We start from the raw sequence: 23,182 nt of genomic DNA on the forward strand, positions 1-23,182 counted from the left end.
TTCCAAACCGCCATGCAAGACTTTTTTTTTCCTGTCCTACAAGAGCATCGCCACAGTGGGGAGAGGCATGAGAGGTGCTTTTCAGGTGCTATTTTTATCGCTAAAATGCCTGAAAAGCACCTCAGTCTGAAAGGGATCTGAGAGGGTGCGAGCGATGACACCAAATTTAACACACCTGCTCCCCATTCACACCTGAGATCTTGTAACACTAACGAGTCACATGACATCGGGGAGGGAAAATGGATAATTGGGCTCAATTTGGACATTAGACATTAATGGCTGTGTGTTGTTATTTTGAGAGGACAGCAAATGTACACTGTTACACAAGCTGTACACTCAATACTTTACATTGTAGCAAAGTGTAATTTCTTCAGCGTTGTCACATGAAAAGCTATAATAAAATATTTACAAAAAATGTGAGAGGTGTACTCACTTTTGTGAGATACTGTAGCTTGAAGTGCTTTATTCCTCCCTTGAGGATCAAAATGGCAGCAGGCCGTAAAAGAGACCCAGTTTGGGAATATTTACTAACCTGACAGCTTATTCTAAATAGTTTAGCACCCTGATTTTAGTTGCCGGGTGATAGTTGCCTTGGTCAATTGTTAGATCAATTGACTCCTCTCTAAATGTGGACTTGTTGCACCATTTCTCTTCTGTCACTAGTGACATTTGCTAAGACGAGGGCTTTGCAGGCTCAGACATGAATGGATGGGGTGTCTCAGCCAATTGGAAGGAATTTTCTTTGGTCCCTTGGTCTGCTGGGAGAGCCTATTTTATATGGGTGGAGTCAGGTGATCGGTATCTGTGCCTCCTGGATGGATGTCTGTGTTAGGTTGCCCCGGGGCTGCTAGGTTCGAAGACTGAGCACTATCCCGGGGACACCTGGCTGCTAGGTTGCCTGAAGCCTATTCAGGAGCAGGAGAAGCAGTGTAGGGTTTGGACTACTGGCTTGTAGTCTAACCAGAATTGGTGGTTCAGCCGGACAGGAAACCAGCTGTGGCCAGAGGTAGAAGGGGAAGCTGTTGCCACTAAGGGACCATCCACTTTGTTACCAGGGACCACTGTGAGTAAGCTGAAGCCAGTACCAGAGCAGTCTTCTCATCTGCTGGGGACGGTGAAGAAGTGGGAAAACTTCAGCGCGTGCCAAGCCAGGGACCCAGTGGGACAGCAGAGGTGACTCTTGCGGAGCATCAGTGGGTGCCAAGCCAGGGACCCAGCAGGGAAGCGGGGGTGACGTTTGAGGAACATAACTAAGTGCTAAAAGTGGAGGAGCTCAGGGGATGCATTGGCTATTGGATCCAAAGTCTAGTGAAAGACGGAGTTCATTGAGTGAAGGTCCACAGTGAGTGAATGTGGAAAACTGTTTCTGTTGCCAATAGTTGAATACAACTACCATTAATAATGGCTACAAGATTGTTGCCATAGGAGACAGCGATCCTACCTTTAGAGAAGTGATTTCCAACTGGAAGCCTTCACCTGTATAGCTGTCTTTGTACAGAAGTCTCGGAGTCCGCCAGTTATTGCTTCGCCTTAAGGGTATCCTGGCCCTAACCCTCTCTCCCTCAGTTCTGTTCAAGAGACAATAAATCTCTTTGCATTCAAAAAATGTTTGGCGCCCACCATTTAATCTTGCATTACACCCACCATACCTTGTAACCCATTTTACACAGAAGGATATCAACTGTCCCTAACTCTGGACATCACCATTCGTCCTCAGGGGCCCGGGACCTTACTACAATAGGAAACCTTCATTTGTTTGCAAATATTAAAGATTCTAACTACCAGCAAGATTGAATCCTTACATTTAAAAAGGACCTGTAATTTTAGATCCATTATGGCAGCGCCTGTTAGCAGGCATCCACTCACCTGCTGCCACCACGTTCCTCACCTTGTTGTGTCACTGCCGCATCACCAGCCGTCCTATTAAGTTAATGAGACTGTCTGTGATTCAACAGCAGGTCAGAGGCGGAGCTGCTGGGGGATAGAAATGACAGTTGCTCTTGATTTTAAATCAAATCCACCCTGCCTGTGTCACAAGAGGGGTTGCCTGTAACGTGATATCTTCACTGGCTAGGCATTTTGTCCTTTAAATGTGATAGTAAAAGTGATGGACTGAAAATTTGGGTAGTGGAGAGGGTCCCTGATGATGGGTGCAAGGGGGGAATATGATCTAAGAAAAATCACATTCCCATTTCACAGCAAGCATCCAAGTGGATCTGGGACTTCTGTGTAACAACCCCTCCAGGTTTGAATATGAGTCTTGGGTTTTAATATATATATAATATACAATTTCTTTTGAATTTTATGTACCCAACAGCGTTTTATTTTTATTTATTTTTTATATTTTTAATATCTCTGTATCTGTATTGGTTTGGGTACTTTTGGGATGTTTAATGTATGGTACACACTTTAGGTACCAGTGTCTGGTGTTTATTGGTTCCTATGTTCCTGCTCTCCTCCATTCTTGGTGCCCCAGGGTTAAAAGAGAAGTATGGGTTTGGGCTCTTTGCAGATTCATTGTTGCCTCTGCACTGAGAACCGAGCAATTGAACACTGACAATTGGGGCTGAAACAGTTAATCAATTATGAAAATAGACGTCAACTATTTTCATAATTGATTAGTTGGTCAGCTGATTGGTTGGCCTGCATACAGAATGCATTATTTACATATCGGGAAATACAGTGAAGCACACATACAGCTCAGTACATAGTCCTTACATGTCAGAAGACACACTGCGGCACATACAGCTCAGTACACCATCTATACATGTCAGTAAGTGCTTGAGAACCTGTGAGCTGCAGAAAAGCATGTAGTGTGTTTTTGCTGCGATTTTTGCATTTTTTTAATCTGCCCAACAAAAAATAGTCCAAAAAAAGCATAAAAAAATGCAAAGCGCACAGCAAAAAGCACTGCAGGTATGGATCAAAAGCAAACTGCATAGGTGTGAATTGACCTTTAGGCTGGTCATACACACATCGATTTTCAAAATAGAATATTCATACGAAAAATCTTTATACGTTGATGAAAGAACGTCGTTTGAAAATCACTCACTTTTTAACATTCAGTTAAACGAAAACCACGTTCAGTGTCTGAAAATTCCTTTGACCAAGAAGTTTTCTATTCTGCTCCTTCAACTGTTCCTGTCACTATTTATACAATATATCTCTTCTGTCTGTTCATTCTCAGAGTGGATTACAGATTTTGCTCCCTAACCATTTAGATTTACCAATGCATATAAATATTTAAGAATTGCCTTTTTTTTATTTATTTTTTAACGTTACATGTTAACTAAATTATACATCACACTTTTTTTTTTTTTTTTTTTTTAAGGTTAATCAAAACCATGATCGGCAAACTAATCAACTATGAAAATAATTGTTAGTTGCAGCCCTACCACCGATCGCTCGGTTTTGACAGTTCCAGGAGCAGAGAGCTGTGAGCTGTCAGTCATAGCTCTCTGCTCTGCCCCCTCCACGCTCATTGGAACGCTGGGCTGACGGGGACAGCTGGCTCAGGCTCTCAGCAGCTCGCCGAGAGGCTGAGCTGGGTGTCGGTCCAGATTCCATTGTCACAATGACGCGCTGCCTGGTACGACATCTGTGACGTCAGCAGAGAGTGGACTTCAGCCTGCTCTCTGCTGAAAACAGGTCACAGGAGTGCTAAATGAATTGCGCTCCTGTGAGCCATAGAAGTATAGCCAAACAAACTTTGGTTATACTTCTCATTTAAAACATAATTGCACTTTTGTTGAGAAAAACATTCCCCTCTGGGTGATCTATGCACATTGCAAGGATTATAACAACCTTTGTTGCAGATTCCCACCTTTTATGTTTTGAAGAAATCCATGCATTTGTCAGTGTCTCTGGGCTGAGTGGGTCTAATGGGAGTGGTTTCATAATTATCTGTCAGCTGTGGCAGCTGCAGGACACTAAGACATATTTTTATTAGAAATATCCCACCAAAAATGACATTTTTTTTTTCTTGCAGGGGATGCCTAAAATGTGACTTGTATCTTAGGCAGACTTCTGGGAAAATTGGCGAGCCAATCGCACAAGCAGGAAATGTTTCTGGGGAGTGGTCAGTACACATTCTGTGCACAGAACTCCATGTAGCCATATTGCTTTGCATTCATAGAAAATTTCAGCAGCTGAAGATTGAAAAGGAAAGGTCATTTTTAATAACATTCAATTACAATATGACATGTATGGCAATTGTACACGCTATATTATTTTTCCTTTATTTGCAATTTTTTTTCCCCACAAAAGTGGAGTTACTTAATTTCAGCCCCGGAAGACTTGGCTGCTTAGTGACCCGAGCACTTTTTGCAATATGGCACTGCGTCACTTTAACTGACAATTGTGCGGTTGTGCGACACTGTACCCAGACAAAATTAACTCCCCCCCCCCCACAAATAGAGCTTTCTTTTGGTGGTATTTGATCATCTCTGCAGTTTTTATTTTTTGCACTATAAATAAAAAAACACAATGTTTTGTACTTTTTTGCTTTAATAAATGTCCCCAATTTGTTAAAAAAACAAAGCTATTTTTTTTCTCAGTTTAGGCTGATATGTATTCTTCCACATATTTTTGGTGGCTGGAAAGTGGAGTGGTTAAGGCTATCTTATGGATCGGTAATTCTCCCTTTTAGCCACTTGGGGGTGTGTGTGGAATGTCATACTCAGCTCATTGAGGCATTGTGTACGCATGTACGTCATGACGTATATTATATTTCCAAGGGTTGCCACGGCACTCTATGCTTGAAGTAAATGCCCAGGTGCTTACACACAAAGAAATCCATAGAATTTAGAGGGACTCAAGGGTCTTGCAGATGTGGAAAATCAAAAACGGCAGTGTTTTATTATTTTCGACGATTCAATGAAGCTCAGTCCATCTTTCTCAAGATATATTATATATATGATCTACACATTATGTTTTGTTTTTAATTTGCACTTTCAGTGCCACTCATGATCCAGTACCTTCCTCAGCAGCAGCCCTGCCATAGGCTTCTGCTGCTTTTAGTCAAATACTGAGAAGAGGGAGGGGTTATGGTCAAGTCTTGTGTGTCTATGAATGCACACAGCCCTGCTTGGGAGCACGCATGTTTAGTCTTTGCAGTGCTTTGGTTCTTCTGCCACTGCTCCACTTGGCATGCCATTGTATAAGCCAGTTCATGAGTAAATCGTATAGATGCCCCTTATTGCGTATTAGTTCGTGGAAGATGAGGGAGGACAAGGAGTTGCTGACTAACTTTGCCATTGGTGTTGCTGCTTTTTTTTATTTTTTATGGACACTCCTACCAATGACAATTTACCTGTTCCTCACTGCTTTTTTTTTTTTTATGTATAAATCTGCATTAATATGCCTTTCATAAATAAGACATTTTAAAGTCAGTTTTTTTTTTTTTTTTCAATCTGTGTTATTTTGGGCTTTATAAATAGATTAATCTTAAAAGCATGTTGTTTTTTACAGTCTTTTTGACTTGATGCAAAATGGAATTTTAATGTCCAAGTGCATGGTTTTTAACCAAAGATTCTTGTAAGAAAGCTCATATATATAGCTTTTAAAGTTAATAAAAGATAATCCTTTATGATTTTCCTCATGTGGATTATGTGATAAATTGCTTGAGCATGGATTTACAGTTGCATTCCATGTAAGGATTATGCTGAACCCCTTCAAGATCCTCTTACAAGGCAGATGTACTGCACCAATTGGCATATTTTCAAGTTTAGTAGACCTAAGCGTATACTATAGGTTTACCTGCTATCATTTTCAGTCTGGCCATGTCACCAATGGGATGTATCTTTGTGCAAGAAATGATATTGGTATTTTTCTTATTTCCAGTTTGGACTGATGGTTTCTAGTCTACCAGATTTATTTAATTTTTATTGAAATGTTCATTCTGCTCAGAACTTATTTAAATTTTTGGAACATGAGGGGGGCGATTTACTAAAACTGGGGCAGTTGTGTATAGTAACCAATCAGTCTTGAGCTTGTTCAATTATGCTTTGGCGATAAAACCTGGGAGCTGATTGGTTCCTGTGCAGAGCTGCACCAGATTATGCATGCCACACTTTTAGTAAATTTTCCCCCAATGTGTAGATAAGAGACCTAACTTGTTTATTGGGGGTTGTTCTTTAAATTATCTCTGGTCCTAATTTCCAAGATATCTCTAAGGTCTACACTTTTTTTGTTTTCTGTTAGGTTGAAAATATTAGCCATACTATTTTATACTATTTTCTGCTGTTTTAAATATGCTTTGGAGATTTTTTCCACTATAGCTGCAAATTGACAATAGGGAAGTAGAAATTACAGCATTGAAAATAATAAAGATCCCTGTGTTGGAGAGACAGATTCAAGTGGACTGTGGAGGTAGGGTTGCAAGAGTGTGGAACAACCTGCAAACAAAAGCTCCTGCATATTGCGCGGAGGGACCTGTGACAAGGGCTTTCATAACGTACGTAACATTGATGGGGAATCAATGTGTGTAGTGGGAACATGGACATTGTAGAGAGACCTGTGACACAAGAGAGCAGGGGGTGATTAGCAATGTGGAAACTGTTGCTGGAACCATCGTATCTCTTGATGTCAGCATAACCTGTCAGAATTGACTCCAGCAGATTGTAGAGGAAGGAAACGGCATAACACTGAAAGCTTTGGCTTCAGGCGCATACACTCTATTAAAGAATATGCTTTATTCATTTTTCATTTTATTTCAAGTTTACAGTCATTTTAAGCCCAGCGAGGTAACATATACTTATAGGCATGATGGCAAAATCTGCCAGCAATGAAAACGGAGTTGCAGTCTTGCATTTTAGCACTTGGGAGGAGACTAAGACTCAAGAGTGCTGTATGTACCCCAAGCGGCTGGTCACTGTTGATCATTTATATTCTGGACTTTGCTTCACGCATTAGAGGTTTTACAGGCAAGACATTTTTACCTCAATGCATTCCCTGTGCTAAGGTACAAAATGCCCCACTAGTTGTATCACCCCCCCCCCCCAGTATACTTACTTGAGTTGTATCTTGATCCAGTGCTGTGCCTATCTGCAGTGGCTCTCTCCTCTAGAGAGACGTTGGGGCTGAGCCATGTTTCAATAGACTTACACAGCCCAGTACTGGATCAAGCCTGCAGGTGCATCACCATAGGAAGAAACTTCCTATGGAGGGACACCGAGAAGAGGAGGAGCCTAGAGCGCCAGTGGGGGACTGCAGAGCAGAAGGTTTTGGTATTGCACAGAGGAGGGAAGTATAACATATTATTTTAAAACCCACTTTACAACCACTTTAGGCTCTTCTAGCAAACAAAGATTTAGGTTTGTTTGGTGGTAGAAATCTTTAGTGAAACCACAAAATACAATCCACTTTTAAAAGTCTAGATAGTTATGTCTACTTGTGGGTCTAAGGCCAGCCATATAGTGTGAATTCCTTTGGTTGCAGGAAAGAAATTCACATGATTCCCCCATCAACACAGACAGTGCTGACAGGGGAATCCCTCCAAGACATTGTCTTCTCCTGGCGGGGAAGCCATCTCTGCCGGGATAAGACAATAATTATTGCTAGAAGCCACTAGCACAAGAGAATCTGGCAGGCTGGTTGTACCCAATTGATCGATCAACTTTGTACATTCACCCTGTCCGTAAGCAGTTTGAATCTCGGCTGGTTCCGGCTGAAGTGACAGAGATTCGTACTGTGTATGGCCGGCCTTGCATTGGCTCTGTGTCTCTTTGAGTTTATACACGGGAGTTTAGTTTAACTGGGTTCTGTGGTTCCACATCAAGATGTAATCGGTGTACAAGTACTTAGGATGCTGTCTGGGGCCAGTTATGCAGACCAGTGCGTTTTTGTTCTACATCAAAAATGCATGGAAAGTAGGGTATATGTTTTTCAATGGCATAGTTCACACCAGTGCAGTCAGTTCCACGGTTTTCCAGTTCCAGAAAAAAAAAAAAAAAAGTAGAACATGTTACATTTTACCTGCACTGGAATGCAGTAAAACGTATCAAAAATGCACTGGAACTCATCAAAAATTCATCAAAAACGCACTGGACCCTAGTATATTTGGGGAAAAAAGCACCTGGAATGCATCTGAAATTGCAGCAAAAATGCACTGGAATGTGTCAAAAGCGCATCAAAAACACGCATGCAGAAACGTAACGGATCCGGAGTGTGTTTTTATGATGTGAACCAGCCCTTAGGATTAAACTGAAATGCAATAAACATTGTACATCAATTATGCTTTTTTTTACACTCCATCTATGTAGCTCAAAAATGACTTCTATTTCTGAGCCACAATATGGAAATTTTCCCCTTAGGAAAAGGCGGGACTTTTTAGGCATAAACTGTGACTCTACAATAGTTTATAGGAATATATAAAATACTTTTATTGAAACATAAGAAAAAAGAATATATACATTCATTTTTACATTACAAAAGAAAAAAAACATTTCCTTCATATATTCATAAAACCATAAGACTGTTTTATACTTATTGTTCCAAAGGCGTACTCTTATCACATTGTACGTATGCACATTCGGAAGATATAAGAACAATTAAACAAAAAAGAGGTTTTGTGCGTCCAATGTAGCCTACGCGTTATGGAGTCATAAGCTCCTTCAGGGATCGTTCATTTTTGTACATTTATTTTGAAAGAAGGAAAAGGAATCTAAAAAATATAAGAAAAGAATATATATATATATATATATATATATATATATATATATATATATATATATATATATATATATATATATATATATATATATATATATATATAATTATACACGCATCACCTCTACTTTCTTCACCAAGATGCAGATATGGGCCCAAAGGGGGGGGGGGGGTCACCTCTCTGGATGGAAACCGGGACCGCAGTGGTAGATTGGCTGTGGAGGAGGAGGACCGAGAGTGGGATGGATGCATGTAATTACACATGCCTTTATTTAGTTACATACTAGGGATGAGCTGAACACCCCCCGGTTCGGTTCGCACCAGAACTTTCGAACGGACCCCGCGTTCGTTACGAACGTTAGAACCCCATTGAAGTCTATGGGACTCGAACGTTCGAAATGGAAAGTGCTAATTTTAACGGCTAATATGCAAGATATTGTCCTAAAAAGGGTTTGGGGACCTGACTCCTGCCTCAGGGGACATGGGTCAATGCAAAAAAAAGTTTTAAAAACGGCCGTTTTGGCGGGAGCACTGATTTTAATGACGATTAAAGTGAAAAAAAAAGTGAAATATTCCTTTAAATATGGTGCCTGGGGGGTGTCTGTAGTATGCCTGTGAAGTGCCACGTGTTTCCCGTGTTTAGAACAGTCCCTGCACAAAATGACATTAAACGGAAATAACACCATTTAAAACTGCTTGCGGTTTTAATGTTATATCTGGTTCCTGCAATATGGTTGAAAATCATTCAGAAAAATGGCATGGGTAGCCCTCCCTGCCCATTACCAGCCTATTTGGGTCTTGTACGCATATTAAGGGGAACCCTGTACCCATATTAAAAAAAGGAAATGCGTGTGGCCCCCAGGCCCTATATACTCAGAACAGCAGTATACAGGCGGTGCAAACAAGACGGGGACTGTGTAGGTTTGTTGTATTAAGTTGAATCTGTTTGTAATTTTCAACTGGTACATTTTTAAAGTGTAGCTCCAGTCAAAAAAACTATTTTTAAGCTTTTTGGAAAACATAGGGAAGGGTTATCACCCCTGTATAATTTGTTTTGTCGTCCATCTTTTTTCATCTCACTTTCTGCTGTTTCCTTGCGTTTGCAAGTAGGAGATGTTTGTAAGTTGGATGTTTGAAAGTAGGGGCTATATGCTCTGCAGAAATGGCGGAACAAGGTGTTGGTTTTGCCACAACATTGTAAGCCCTCAAAGTGACTCTTGGTGGGAGCGCTGGAGCGCCCTGCTGTGAACGATTATATCAAGAATTGTAATTACATGCCATTGTTGAACAGTGGTAGAAAAATTGACCTTTGGTGGTTGTGGTGCTGGTGCCACAACACTATAAGTCCTCACCGTTACTCTGGGTGGGCACAGGAAGGGGCCCTCCTGTGAAATATTATATCAAGAATTGTAATTACATGTCCCTGTTAAACAGGGGCAGAAAAATTGGGCCTTAGGCACTGGTGCTGGTGCCACCACACTGCAACCTCTGCCATATACTCTAGTTTTATTGCAGGAATTAGCCCTGCTGCAAAGCATTGCATCAAAAATTGTACTTAAACGCCCCTGTTAAACAGGGGCAGAAAAATTGGGCTGCTGGCATCACCCAGAACCAAAAATGTTCTTCCAACATATCAGCGGAGGAGGAAGAGGATAGACAATCAACATAACAGGACAGTCACTCAGCATCAGCATAGGCAGTCTTGAAGGGATGTGATATTTCAAAAAAAATTATTCGGTTACATCAGCTTCAGGTGCTTGGTAGCTGTGGTTGATCCAAGACTGATTCATCTTGATGAAGGTCAGTCGATCAACTGATTCGGTGGACAGGCGCACCCTGTGATCGGTAACAAAGCCACCAGCAGCACTGAAGGTGCGTTCCGAAAGAACGCCTGATGCAGGACAGGCCAGTAGCTCAATTGCATACTGTGCAAGCTCTGGCCAGTGATCCATCCTCAAGACCCAGTAAGCCAGAGGATTTTCGGTGGGAAAGGTGTCCAAGTCTGACCTTGCCCCTAGGTATTCCAGCACCATGTAAATTAGACGCTGGCGATGGGTGCTGGAACCAATCATACCTTGGGGCTGCGGACTAAAAAATTGTCTGAAAGCATCGGTCAGACGGCCACCTTCTCCACCGCTCCTTCTGACTGATGCCTCAGCAACACGTTGTCCAGGACCAGGAGTTTGTGACCTCCCAGTCTCTGGGAACGCTTTGCGCAGAGCTTTCTGTAAGGCCTCCCGGAGATGTCTCATCCTCTGCTCCCTCTGCGATGGCAAGATAAGGTCGGCAACCTTACCCTTGTACCGTGGATCAAGGAGAGTGGCCAGCCAGTAATGGTCCCTCTCCTTGATCCGAAGAATACGAGGATCCTTCCGCAGGCTTTGCAGGTTCAGGGAGGCCGTGCAGCGTAGGTTAGCTGAGGCATTCGGTCTGGAGTCCTCTGGGTCACTAAGGACAACATGATCCGCAGCTACCTCCCCCCAAGTCCACGTGTTTCTTGGGACTGTAAATCATCCCTATAAGACTGCTGCTGATGCTGAGTGCCAGCCTCCACCTCCATGCTGACACAATCATCCTCCTCCTCCTCTTCCTCCTCCTCACCCTCTTCCTGTGTGATGGGTGGCACAGCAGGAACACTGTCTGGATAAAGGGGGCCTTGAGAGGCAAGGAAGTCCTCCTCTTCCTGCCTCTGTTCTGCCTCAAGTGCCCTGTCCATTATTCCACGCAGCGTATGCTCCAAGAGGTGGACAAGAGGTACAGTGTCACTGATGCATGCACTGTCACTGCTCCCCATCCTTGTGGCCTCCTCAAATGGTGACAGGACAGTGCATGCATCCCTGATCATGCCCCACTGGCGTGGTGAGAAAAAACCAAGCTCCCCTGACCCTGTCCTGGTGCCGTAGTCGCACAGGTACTCATTGATGGCCCTCTGCTGCGTGTGCAGCCGCTGCAGCATGGCCAATGTTGAGTTCCATCTGGTGGGCATGTCACATATAAGGCGGTTCTTGGGCAGGTTCAACTCCTTTTGGAGCTCAGCCAGCCGAGCACAGGCATTAAATGATCGGCGGAAATGCACACAGACTTTCCTGGCCTGCTTCAGGACATCATGTAAGCCGGGGTACCTGCCCAAGAACCGCTGCACCACCAGGTTAAGGACGTGAGCTACACAGGGCACATGGGTCAGTTGTCCCTGTCGGAGGGCGGAGAAGAGGTTGGTGCCATTGTCGCAAACCACCATTCCTGGCTTAAGCTGGCGTGGCGTCAACCACCTCTCGGCCTGCCCCTGCAGAGCTGACAAAACATCCGCCCCAGTGTGGCTCCTGTACCCCAAACAAACCAGCGCAAGCACGGCATGGCATCGTTTTGCCTGCGTACTTGCGTAGCCCCTGCAACGCCTACGGAGCACCGCTGGTTCTGAGGACAGAGCACTGGAAGAGGCCATGGAGGAAGAAGAGGAGGAGGGGGTGGAGGAGAGAGGTGTGTCACAAGCAATAGTAGCTTTTTGGAGGCGTGGTGGCGGAACAACCTCCAACACTACTGCACCTTGTCCTGCATCCTTCCCAGCAGCCAGAAGAGTGACCCAATGGGCCGTGAAAGACAGGTAACGTCCCTGTCCATGCCTGCTGGACCATGAGTCAGCGGTAATATGCACCTTACCGCTGACCGCCCTGTCCAGCGCGGCAAGGACATTGCCTTCCACATGCCGGTAGAGAGCCGGAATCGCCTTCCGTGAGAAAAAGTGGCGTTTGGGGACCTGCCACTGAGGAACCGCACATTGTACAAACTCACGGAAGGGGGCCCAGTCTACCAACTGAAAAGGCAGCAGTTGAAGTGCTAGCAATTTAGCCAAGCTAGCATTCAACCGCTGGGCATGTGGATGGCTGGGAGTAAACTTCTTCCGCCGGTCCAGCAGCTGGGGCAGGGACATTTGCCTGCTATAATCGGATGTGGATGTACCACTAGCAGAGTTCCCAGAAGCACTTGGCTGTGACACACCTAATTCTACACCTTCATTCCTCTCAGAGCAGGTTTCAGAGAGGACTGAAGGTCTAGTGGGGTTGGAGATGCCAGCTGATGAGGGGCAAGGAGAGGTCCGCTTTGTTCTTTGGTGTGGGTCTTTGAGGTACGCTTGCCAACGAGCTGCATGGCAGGTCAACATATGTCTGGTCAAGCATGTGGTGCCCAAGCGGCTGATGTTTTGGCCATGTGAGATACGCTTGAGACATATGTTGCAAATAGCAGCGGTGCGATCTGATGCACTCGTCTCAAAAAAGGCCCACACCAAAGAACTTTTAGAATAACGCGCAGAGGAAGCGCTCTGCGCAGGCGGAGCTCTGTGGTGTGATTCAGTCGGTGTGCTGCCCCTAAGCTGGCCCCCGGAGGGCATCCTGCCTCGTTGGACATGTGCCTCCTCCTCCTCCTCCTCCTCCCTCCTTCCAGGCACCCACGTGGAGTCAGTGCCCTCATCATCCCCTCCCTCTTCATCGCTGTAGCAAACCTGGCAGTATGCTGCAGCTTGTGGAACATGACTGCCAGATTGCTGTCCTCCTTGAGCATCCCCTCTCTCTGCGCTCACGCTACTGCCTTCCTCTAGCTGAGTGTCATCATCAGAGCCCACCAAACACTGGGCATCCTCCTGGAGCATGTACCCAACACTGTGCTCAAAGAGTTCAGGAGACTCCTCAGGAGGACGTGGTGGGTCTAGGGAAGGAGTCACTGATGATGACATTGAGAGGAGGGAAGACTATGTGTTGGCAGCTGCTTTGCTACTACCCTGAGACTGGGTGAGAGAGGATGAGGATGAAGAAGAGGGCTTGGTCATCCACTCTACCAGGTCGTTGGCATGTTGCGGTTCAACATGTCCAGCTGCAGAAAAGGACACGCATGTCCCATGGCCACGTGCTGATGACAATGCACCGCGTCCACGACCAGCACTGTTGTCTCTAGACACAGAGCCTGCTTGCCCTCTTTTATCGGCTCGCGCCTGTCTGCCTCTCCTTGCTGGCCTTCCAGACATGGTAATGGCCTGAAGGGAGTTGGGTAAAACTGTAGTTGGGTAGTTTTATATTGTGCTGGAGGCACACAACACCCACTAACTCCTGCAGATGCCTTTTTTATAGAACAGCAGAGATAAACGGGTATATACAGATGTATACTGTGCTGTGCTGGAAGGACACACAACTTCCAATAACTCCTGCAGATGGCAATTGGGCCCAAATAGAGAACAGCTATGTAGGTGGATTATAGCGGTATGTACTGGGTACAGAGCACGCAGACAGCACGCACTATCTCCTGACACTACTGACTGCAAGCTCTATTATTAAAGCTAGATCACTAGCTATATAGGTGAGGTGAATATCACGGTGTATACTGCGGTCAGGGCACGCAGACAATAACCAGAAAACAGCAGAGTTAAAGGGGTATATACAGATGTATACTGTGCTGTGCTGGAAGCACACACAACTTCCAATAACTCCTGCAGATGACAATTGGGCCCAAATAGAGAACAGCTATGTAGGTGGATTATAGCGGTATGTACTGGGTACAGAGCACGCAGACAGCACGCACTATCTCCTGACACTACTGACTGCAAGCTCTATTATTAAAGCTAGATCACTAGCTATATAGGTGAGGTGAATATCACGGTGTAAACTGCGGTCAGGGCACGCAGACAATAACCAGAAAACAGCAGAGTTAAAGGGGTATATACAGATGTATACTGTGCTGTGCTGGAAGCACACACAACTTCCAATAACTCCTGCAGATGACAATTGGGCCCAAATAGAGAACAGCTATGTAGGTGGATTATAGCGGTATGTACTGGGTACAGAGCACGCAGACAGCACGCACTATCTCCTGACACTACTGACTGCAAGCTCTATTATTAAAGCTAGATCACTAGCTATATAGGTGAGGTGAATATCACGGTGTATACTGCGGTCAGGGCACGCAGACAATAACCAGAAAACAGCAGAGTTAAAGGGGTATATACAGATGTATACTGTGCTGTGCTGGAAGCACACACAACTTCCAATAACTCCTGCAGATGACAATTGGGCCCAAATAGAGAACAGCTATGTAGGTGGATTATAGCGGTATGTACTGGGTACAGAGCACGCAGACAGCACGCACTATCTCCTAACACTACTGACTGCAAGCTCTATTATTAAAGATAGATCACTAGCTATATAGGTGAGGTGAATATAGTGGTGTATACTGCGGTCAGGGCACAGACAATAACCACTACACAAGAGCAAGATAGGAAATCAGCCAAAAACGATTGGTGTGTAACTGTGTTGAAGGTACACAGAACACCCACTGCTTCAGATGCCAACACACTACACGAGGCCGCCTCAAAGGCGGCCTTATATAGTGTGGGGCGTGCACTACACAGCCTGAGCTATGATTGGCCACAGGCAGGATGCCTGTGGCCAATCATGGCTCTCCTCGCTGCTGGCGCTGCGATTTGCCAAGCATGCGGGGTCACAGTGCATGCTTGGCCAATCATGAGCCAGCAATGCACTGCGCCATCGCAGTGCATTGTGGTCCGCGCGCGCCATACGAATTTTGACGTGAACGGACCAAGAGTTCGGATTTCGCCGAACGCCCGAACAGCCAATGTTCGAGTCGAACGTACGTTCGACTCGAACACGAAGCTCATCATCCCTATTACATACTAAAAATATTTTGTTGTAACAAAAGTATAAGTATAGAGAATTTTTCATGTGTATCCCCTCCCCATTACTTCCCATTGTTGTCCTAAAATAGGACAGCCCTAAAAAGGGGGAAAAAAAATATATCTAGAAAAATATATAGTACTAGCGATACAATAGACCAAAAGTGTCAAAAACTACCTTTTGATTGATCCTGTGACAGGCGTCTTTTACGATAGTCTCCTATGTCCAGAATCCATTCGCCTATTCCAATAGTATAAAACTTTAAAAGTTGCCGCAATGTCTAATAATCAAAAAAACTATCTTCCATCTGTAGCACTATATGGAAGATTTCACATAGGGCACACAGACCAAGTCCAACCTAAGGAAGGGACATTGCATACAATTAATCCCCATTCATTACTGAGCAGGGAGGCATACAAAAACAGCATAGAAAAATAAGTTTGTTACCTTCAGCTGTAGCCCTGGAAAGAAACCTTCACACTGACCATTGCGAACTGAGCACAAACCACTTGTGGCTCATTAATATATCCCACAACCCCGCCTTGTTACCTCCCCTTGTAGGTGAAGATAACGATCACCTGTGTCGCCTCTCACCTCTAAGGCGGTCCCCCGAGTGCGCGGCACATGGCGTCACCCCATACCCACATCCAAAATGGCGCCGTGGGAGGAGTGACGTCATGAGTCAAGTTCCCACCGGCACGCATGTGCAGACCGTTCCTATGTAACCTATAGATGGAAACAAACAGTCGGATATACTACATCCCCCAGAAAGCACAGCACCAGCAATTCCAGCTGGCAGCTGCGCATTCATGTCAGAAATGCAAACGCATTCGGCTGTACGTCCGCTCCAGATATTGGCAGGACAGATGTAGAAAAGAACAGAGAAAAACGGAAGGACAGTGTGCTATAGCACCCCTCCCCCGCTGTTCAGAAAAGTGAACGTGACTGCAAAGAGAAAAGCCACCAGGACAAGACAGTACATGCTGATGCTGATTGAAAACAATCAAAAACGGCATCCTCCCGTCCATGGTGGCTTACGCATATCGGGATCCCACCCAAAGCAGACCCCTATAGTATAGAATAAAAAAAAAAAAAGGGCCCTTCTCATCAAAGGGAAAAAGAGCACAAAGAACACAAGGCGGGGGATAGAAAAAAAAAAGGGAGACAACCTGTTCCATATTTACATATCTACTTCTCCATACCTCCTGATACAAAGCCTTCCAAAAACGGTCTATAATTTACCGCCTCGTTCAGGCCAGGGAAGGTTGTAGCTTGTAACTGAAAGATCCATTTTAATTCTCTTTGCAGTAGAGCCTTATTCCAATCCCCCCCTCTTTTATTGGGGTGTATTCTATCCAAGACCATAAATCTGACCCTGGGAAAGGTGCCTCCCATGTAAGGAGATAACATACCTTCCCAGGGGCAGATCAGGAATGGCTTTTTTCATGCTCCATACGTGCTTGGATATCCGTGATCGCAATTCCAATTTGGTTTTTCCTATGTAGAAACAATTGCATTCACATGAGAGTAGATATCACCCCTTTCGTCTTACAATTGGCAAAGTGTATCGCTTTTAAAGGTTTTCCATTGGGCAGTATGCACGTGGGTCCTACCTGCAGATATTTGCAAAAGGTGCAGCCCCCACATATATATGTTCCCTTAACAGTACATGGGTCTCTTCGATTTTCCCCCTTGAACTCACTTTGGATTATCTTGTCCCTTATTGCCGTTGCGTGTCTAAAGGTAATTGATGGTTTGTTTGGTACAAACCTACCTAAATTGGGATCCATATATAAAAGATGCCAATATTTTTGTATAATATTGCAAATTTTGTTATGCTGGTTTGAGTATGACAGTATGATTCTAGTTATACCCTCATTGCCTCCACATTTAGCAACCTTCTGTTTTTGAGAATGCAGCAGTTCGTGCCTTGTTTATTTCTGAGCCACAAACTTGTGATAATAAGTTTTTTTATTGGTTCTTTATAGCCTTCATTTCTAGTGACCAAAGTGTATATTTGAAAAGTTGCTAATTAAAAATAAATAAGAAAAGGTGTGTAACCTATATGCTATTCAAACCTGATTCCATGAGTATAGTATATCTTATCTTGGGTAATATACCTTGTGCTGTAAAGATTTAATGAGTGCTAAACAATAACTAGAGGGCAGTATAAAATCAGCAGGTGACTGAGATGCTTAAGCTTTTGAGCGGCTTTCAAAAGCTGGAATTATGAGGATAATGTATTTTTAATACTATGCATTTGGGCTCTGTAACTGTATTCCTTTAATGTGAAATCAGTGACCATTTACTTTAAACTCGGTGTTAGTGTGGATGAAAATTCCGATTATGGGAAGCCTAGATCAACCTCTAAAATTGCAGTTTTATTGCAAAGGATTGAAATCTTTGGCATGTACCATATTAAACGGATGTAAAAGGATGGGGGGCTGTGTGTGTGTGATAAAGATAGGGGTCTGACATTTGCTATAAAATTTTACTAGTATAGCTTTCAGTACTACTAACATTTTATATAGCTTTAGGAGGCTAAGTGGAGAACAGCAGTAATTCTATATTTTCTGGAATTTACTTTAAAGACAGGTTTGATGCACTACACTTCAGGAGATTTATTTGGAAAGGGCAATGACAAAGCAATGTGTTGTGCAAAGTATGTTCTTGGAGCACAGTGTTAACATTGACTCAGTGGTCCACATGCCTTTGACTTTTTGGCATTATTTTATGTAAAGAATTAGTCACTGTAATAGCATATGCAGCCAACCTAAAGCAGAACATTACCCATAATAACTTGATAAAAAAAAAAAAAAGTTCTTTAGCAAGGAACATACATTCCACATTTTAATAATTTTGCTACCAAAATGAGTATGTGCTGTAAATTGCCTCCAGCATGACTCCTGTTTCTTCTTGCTTGAGGCTGCCATTTTGCTGAAGCCCAGAGGCCCTTAACAGCAGTAAATCACAAAGCTAAACTAAACCTATCGATTTTAACGGTTTCAAAAAGCAGCAATCCCCACATTCCATTTGCTTGTGTCCTCAACCAAATTGTCAAACAATGAAATGGCTAGTGTCATAACTGATCACATACGCAACACCATGGCAGTTGCAGATGAAACGGAAGCAATTTACTTGGCTGTAAAGGGTAGGATAGTTTGTCTTTTAGTACCGGTTCTCACAGCTGCGATACGAGAACCTGTGCAAATCCAGTAGGGGTTCCCGCATTACATGTCTCCCGCTGGCGATTCATACTGCCCTATGCTAACTGCTGCAGGTGTCAATAGAAATTAAATGACACTCTGATCATTCAGGCAGGAATCGAATTGCAGGGGTGTGAACACCCATGCGATCTGATTCTGGTCAGCACCAGAATAAAGGTTCTGCACGATTTTGGTCTGAATGCGATGCAAATTCAGCCATGCAATCTGTATGGCTGAATTTGCATCACACAGACATTGCACGTGATAGGCACAGCGGTGCGAATCCCATCCGATGTCTGACATCACGCTGTAAACCGGCACTAAGGCTGTCTGCAGATCGGCCTCTACAAACCCTGCAGTGCATATATATATATAATCTCTCTCTCTCTATATCTCTCTCTCTCTCTATATCTCTCTATATCTCTCTCTCTCTCTATCTCTCTCTCTCTCTATATATCTATATTCATATATCTCTTGCTATCTATATCTAGCTATCTATATCTAGCTATATTTTTATTTTATTTTTTTCCATTAAAAAGGAGTTAACTTTCTTTCCATTTTTGTTCTTAAAAGGGTAACACAGGAAAGAGACTCTGAATCATGTTCATATAGGTAATATATAAACAGGTTTGCATAAACAGGAGACAGCGCTAGGTTGGCCCATAGTTGAACTGTAATTACACGGTATCGTATGCTACCAAGGAAACTGTACAGGCATTACAGGGGTGGCAGCAATGAACAGATTTAAAAAAAAAAAATTTATTGCTCATGTGAATGTGTCGCCATTTATTGGAAGCATAATATGGAGGTGACTTGGCGACACCTAGCCCATGGCCATTGTTGGCTATTCAGGCTCAGATTACTCAATCATGCACCCATTCATCATGTATTTGTTCTACTTTTAAATGTAGAAAATTGGCATTTGTCATGATTTTTTTTTTTTTGTCCATAGGACTCCATACCTGTATTTATGTAGGGTATGCTGCCCTTTCATATAATCTTTGCCTTTAAAAGTAATTTCTTTGCTCAAAGCATGATCCTGAGCAATTCTTAGCCTACATAGGCTGCCACTCGCTTCCACTGTTTGATGCTTAGTATCGTGAATGCTGTTCCTCTGCATGCTGCCCCTCTAATGCATGACCTTATCCTCCCTATGGGTTTGTTCACACCATACCTCTTAAGCTGCATTGATCAATTCAGGCTCAACGCAAGGATAGAAAAAAAATATTTTCTATGTGCCCTGTTCATTTCTGGATTTTTTTTCAAAGCGCATCAATGTCAACCCAAACCAATGCGCCTCTATCATATTAAGTAAACTTACATTTTTGACCCTTGATGTGGCCTGTACATAAGAGCTTAGTGTGCTGTTAAATGCAGCACAAATTATTAAACATGTCTGCGTGCATTTGTTTTGCGCAATTTGGTGTGAATAAGCCATAAAAATGCCCCTTAGCATAGAACAGACTGAATGCATGAAAATGGAATATTGGCAGAGGAAAGGAAGTTACATAGTGGTGACAAGGACCATGATAGAAGTGATAGAAATCCGCCGCAAAGGGTGAGGATTGGACCCTTCATTTCTAAGTGGCCCTGCACCTGGACAGGTAAGTGAAACCCCTTTTTATTATTGTCTTTGGGCTAGCTGTGGTTGTTTGCAAAGTGTACCTTTTTTTTTTTCTTGTGTCTGGCTGTTTTTTTACCTGTATGATGGTGCATGAAGGTGCACCATTTCGCCTTGGTTTGCCATGGCACAGGTGCTTTCGTAAGAGCACCACTGAGCTCAGCGCTTTGGCGGCCATAGCGCATGCGGCTTCCCTGCAAATGCGCTGTAGCCTTTATCTGGGCATATAAAGATTCACCACATACGGGAATACAGTCACGTCTGCTCGGGATCATGCAAATGCGTGCGCATGCACAGAACCTTCTGGCGCACACCCAGCTTATTTAAGCTGTGTAGGCCAAGCATGTGGTGCTTCCAGAAGGTAGCTGTGGGACACAGAGCAGGCTCTGAACAGACACTTGCAGTGGTTCAGTTTTCCTTACCTGGGTCACGTGAGTCAACAGGTGTTGCTTGACAGGCTAAAGGTGCTTATCAGGATTGTTGCATAGGGGCTTGTTGAGCCCCATTAAAGGGTCTCCCTTCTGAGGTGTTTTAATACTACACCCAACTAATCTTTGTGACTATCATCTTCCAAAAAGAGGAGTGGGACTAACACCACAAGGAAGGGCACACCTGTGTTGTCAGTAGTTCCTGATGAACCTAGTCGTATCCCTAGTGTTGTACCCACTGAAAGACCAGAGGCTTCCGGGCAATCAGAGCCACCATGCCTATCTGGTATTGTGCCTACAGTCAATGCTGCTGCTTCACCCTTTATCACTAAGGATGAACTGTCCTCAGCCCTAGCCGGGTTAGAGCACAGGATTGCTGGCATGATTGCCTCCATCCCGCAGGGTGGTAGAAAGCGTGACAGATCCCCCTTCCCAGGGTCTCCTAGTCTGGAGCAGGAATGGGTTGAGGAAGGGGAAGAGCTTAAAGCTCAAGATTCAGTGGAGTTTGCGGCAGATGAGTCTGCTTCCGAGCAATCTGGACAAGAAGATATCCAGTCGATGTCTGCTTCTCAGTTGCAGAGGCTTTTGATCCTGACTCTGGCCGAAATGGTTTGTTCTGCCTTTAAGTTGCCTCTTGCAGAGGTGACTGAGCCCCCCTGGTCCTCTCTGGGATATCTGAGGCCTCTTCAGGTCGCACAGACTTTCCCTCTACACCCCCTGTTGGAACAAGTGGTGTATGCTGATTGGGAACATCCTGACAGGACTTTTGTTCCTCCTAAAAGGTTTTCCCTTTTATATCCCATGGATGAAAAGTTTGTGAAAAAATGGAGCTTGCCAGCCATAGAGCAGTCTCTTCCTTAAAGGGGTTGTAAAGGTTCATGTTTTTTCACCTTTAAGGTGAAAAAACATCTTACGATCACTGGCCCCCAGCCCCACCGGTTTAAGCCCCACTTTGCGAACCCGCTCTTCCTTTGCTCATCTTCTCAGCTCTTCATTGGATAGATTGATAGCAGCACAGCCATTGGCTCTTTCTGCTGCCAATCGACTTCAATGATGCAAGGGCCCGGGGGGCAGTGCCGAGTCCTGTAGTCGGCGGCTATCAACACAGAATACAAGACTCGGGAGCATGCCTGCAAGGTAACCCCCTTAGAGTGCTTCCCAGAGGGGGTTATCAGAAGCGGGGAGGAGACAGCCGCCGAAGGACCCCAGAAGACTAGGATTGCGGCCACTCTGTGCAAAACGAGCTGTACAGTGGAGGCAAGTATGTTTGTTATTTTTTTTTAAATATTTGAACCTTTAGTGTCACTTTAAACAAGAACTTAACTTGTCCGGTAGATCACGCACAGGGCTTGAAAGACCCTGTTGACAAGAAATTTGAGTTATTATGAAAGGCTTCCCTTTTCTTTGGCCAGTTCAGCTATTCAGCCAGCTCCTGCAGCAATTGGTATTTGCCAGTCTGTAAAGGATCAGGTCAAATGGCCTGATAGGCCTAACCAGCAGGATGATCTGCCTGAAAGTAAGACAGACAGTAAGACAGATATTCATGAAGTGCTGTGTTTTGCGGTTGATGCTTTAAAAGATTCAATAAAGCACGTTTCCCGTCTGGCTGTCTCTTTTGGACATAATATGCACAGACTTTTATGGCTTAAGAACTGGTCAGCCGAGCTTCCTTGTAAAAGGTTATTGGCAGGTTTCCAGTTTCATGGGGAACGTTTATTCGGTGATCACTTGGACAAATATATCCAAACGCTTTCCAGAGGAAAGAGTTCTCTACTTCCTGTGAAGAAAAACACCAGACGTCCTTCGTTTAAAAACCCAGGGACTGCTTCCTCAAATATTTCGGTGTGAGGGCGGTTCCGCTGGCAACAGGGCGCTAGGTCCAGGGGAAAGCAAGGTAAGGCACAGAAAAAGCCCTGGGTCCAATCGGGTGGGGGGAAGGCTGTTGCACTTTACAGACTTTTTGTAAAAAAAAGGGGGGCGGGGGGGGGCTCAGGGTTTTACTCAAACCTGTTTACGGTTCAGAAACCAAACGGGGACACAAGGCCCATTTTGGACCCAAGGTCCCTGAACAAGTATCTAATTGATACGGTCCTTTCGGATGGAGTCTGACCACTCAGTAGTAACCTCACTCCAGAGGGGAGACTTTCTAGCCTCCAGTGATATAAAGGACGCATACTTACACGTACCTATCTTTCAGCCTCATCAGAGGTACCTATGTTTTGCAGTAGAGAAACATCATTTTCAGTTTGTGACTCTACCCTTTGGCCTTTCTACAGCTCCCCGGGTGTTCACAAAGGTCCTAGCACCAGTACTGGGTCTTTTAAAGGCCCAAGGGATCCTGGTGCTCGGGTATCTGGATGAACTCCTACTCAAAGATCACTCGGTACAGTCTCTAGAACAGAGCATAATATACCCAGTGCGGTATTTGAAAAGCTTAGGCTGGATCATAAATGCTGAAAAGTCAACCTTAAGACCAGCTCAAAGTCTAAAGCATTTGGGTCTGATCCTAGATACGGTAGAAACAAGAGTATTCTTGCCACCCGCAAAGATCTGTGCCCTGAAGGATCAGGTGCCTCAGATAAG

The 23,182-nt window shown here is 44.2% G+C and overlaps 1 protein-coding gene across 5 annotated transcripts in view; it reads left to right on the top strand.

The window, feature by feature from the left end:
• The window catches only part of PALS2 (protein associated with LIN7 2, MAGUK p55 family member), a 245,132-nt gene that overhangs the window by 49,139 nt on the left and 172,811 nt on the right, over positions 1-23,182 (top strand). Inside the window, exon 2 of one of the 5 annotated variants that reach the window (XM_077491300.1) lies at positions 3,989-4,078. The exons of the other annotated variants lie outside the window; for them this stretch is intronic. Coding sequence (XP_077347426.1) covers positions 4,063-4,078 — 16 coding nt within the window. The 5' untranslated portion in view covers positions 3,989-4,062. The remainder of the gene's footprint in view (positions 1-3,988; positions 4,079-23,182) is intronic. 5 annotated transcript variants of the gene reach the window in all.

Source organism: Lithobates pipiens, unplaced genomic scaffold, assembly GCF_037356315.1.
Source record: "Lithobates pipiens isolate NorthernLeopardFrog02 unplaced genomic scaffold, aLitPip1_a1.2 Scaffold_19, whole genome shotgun sequence".
NCBI classification, from domain to species: Eukaryota; Metazoa; Chordata; class Amphibia; order Anura; family Ranidae; genus Lithobates; species Lithobates pipiens.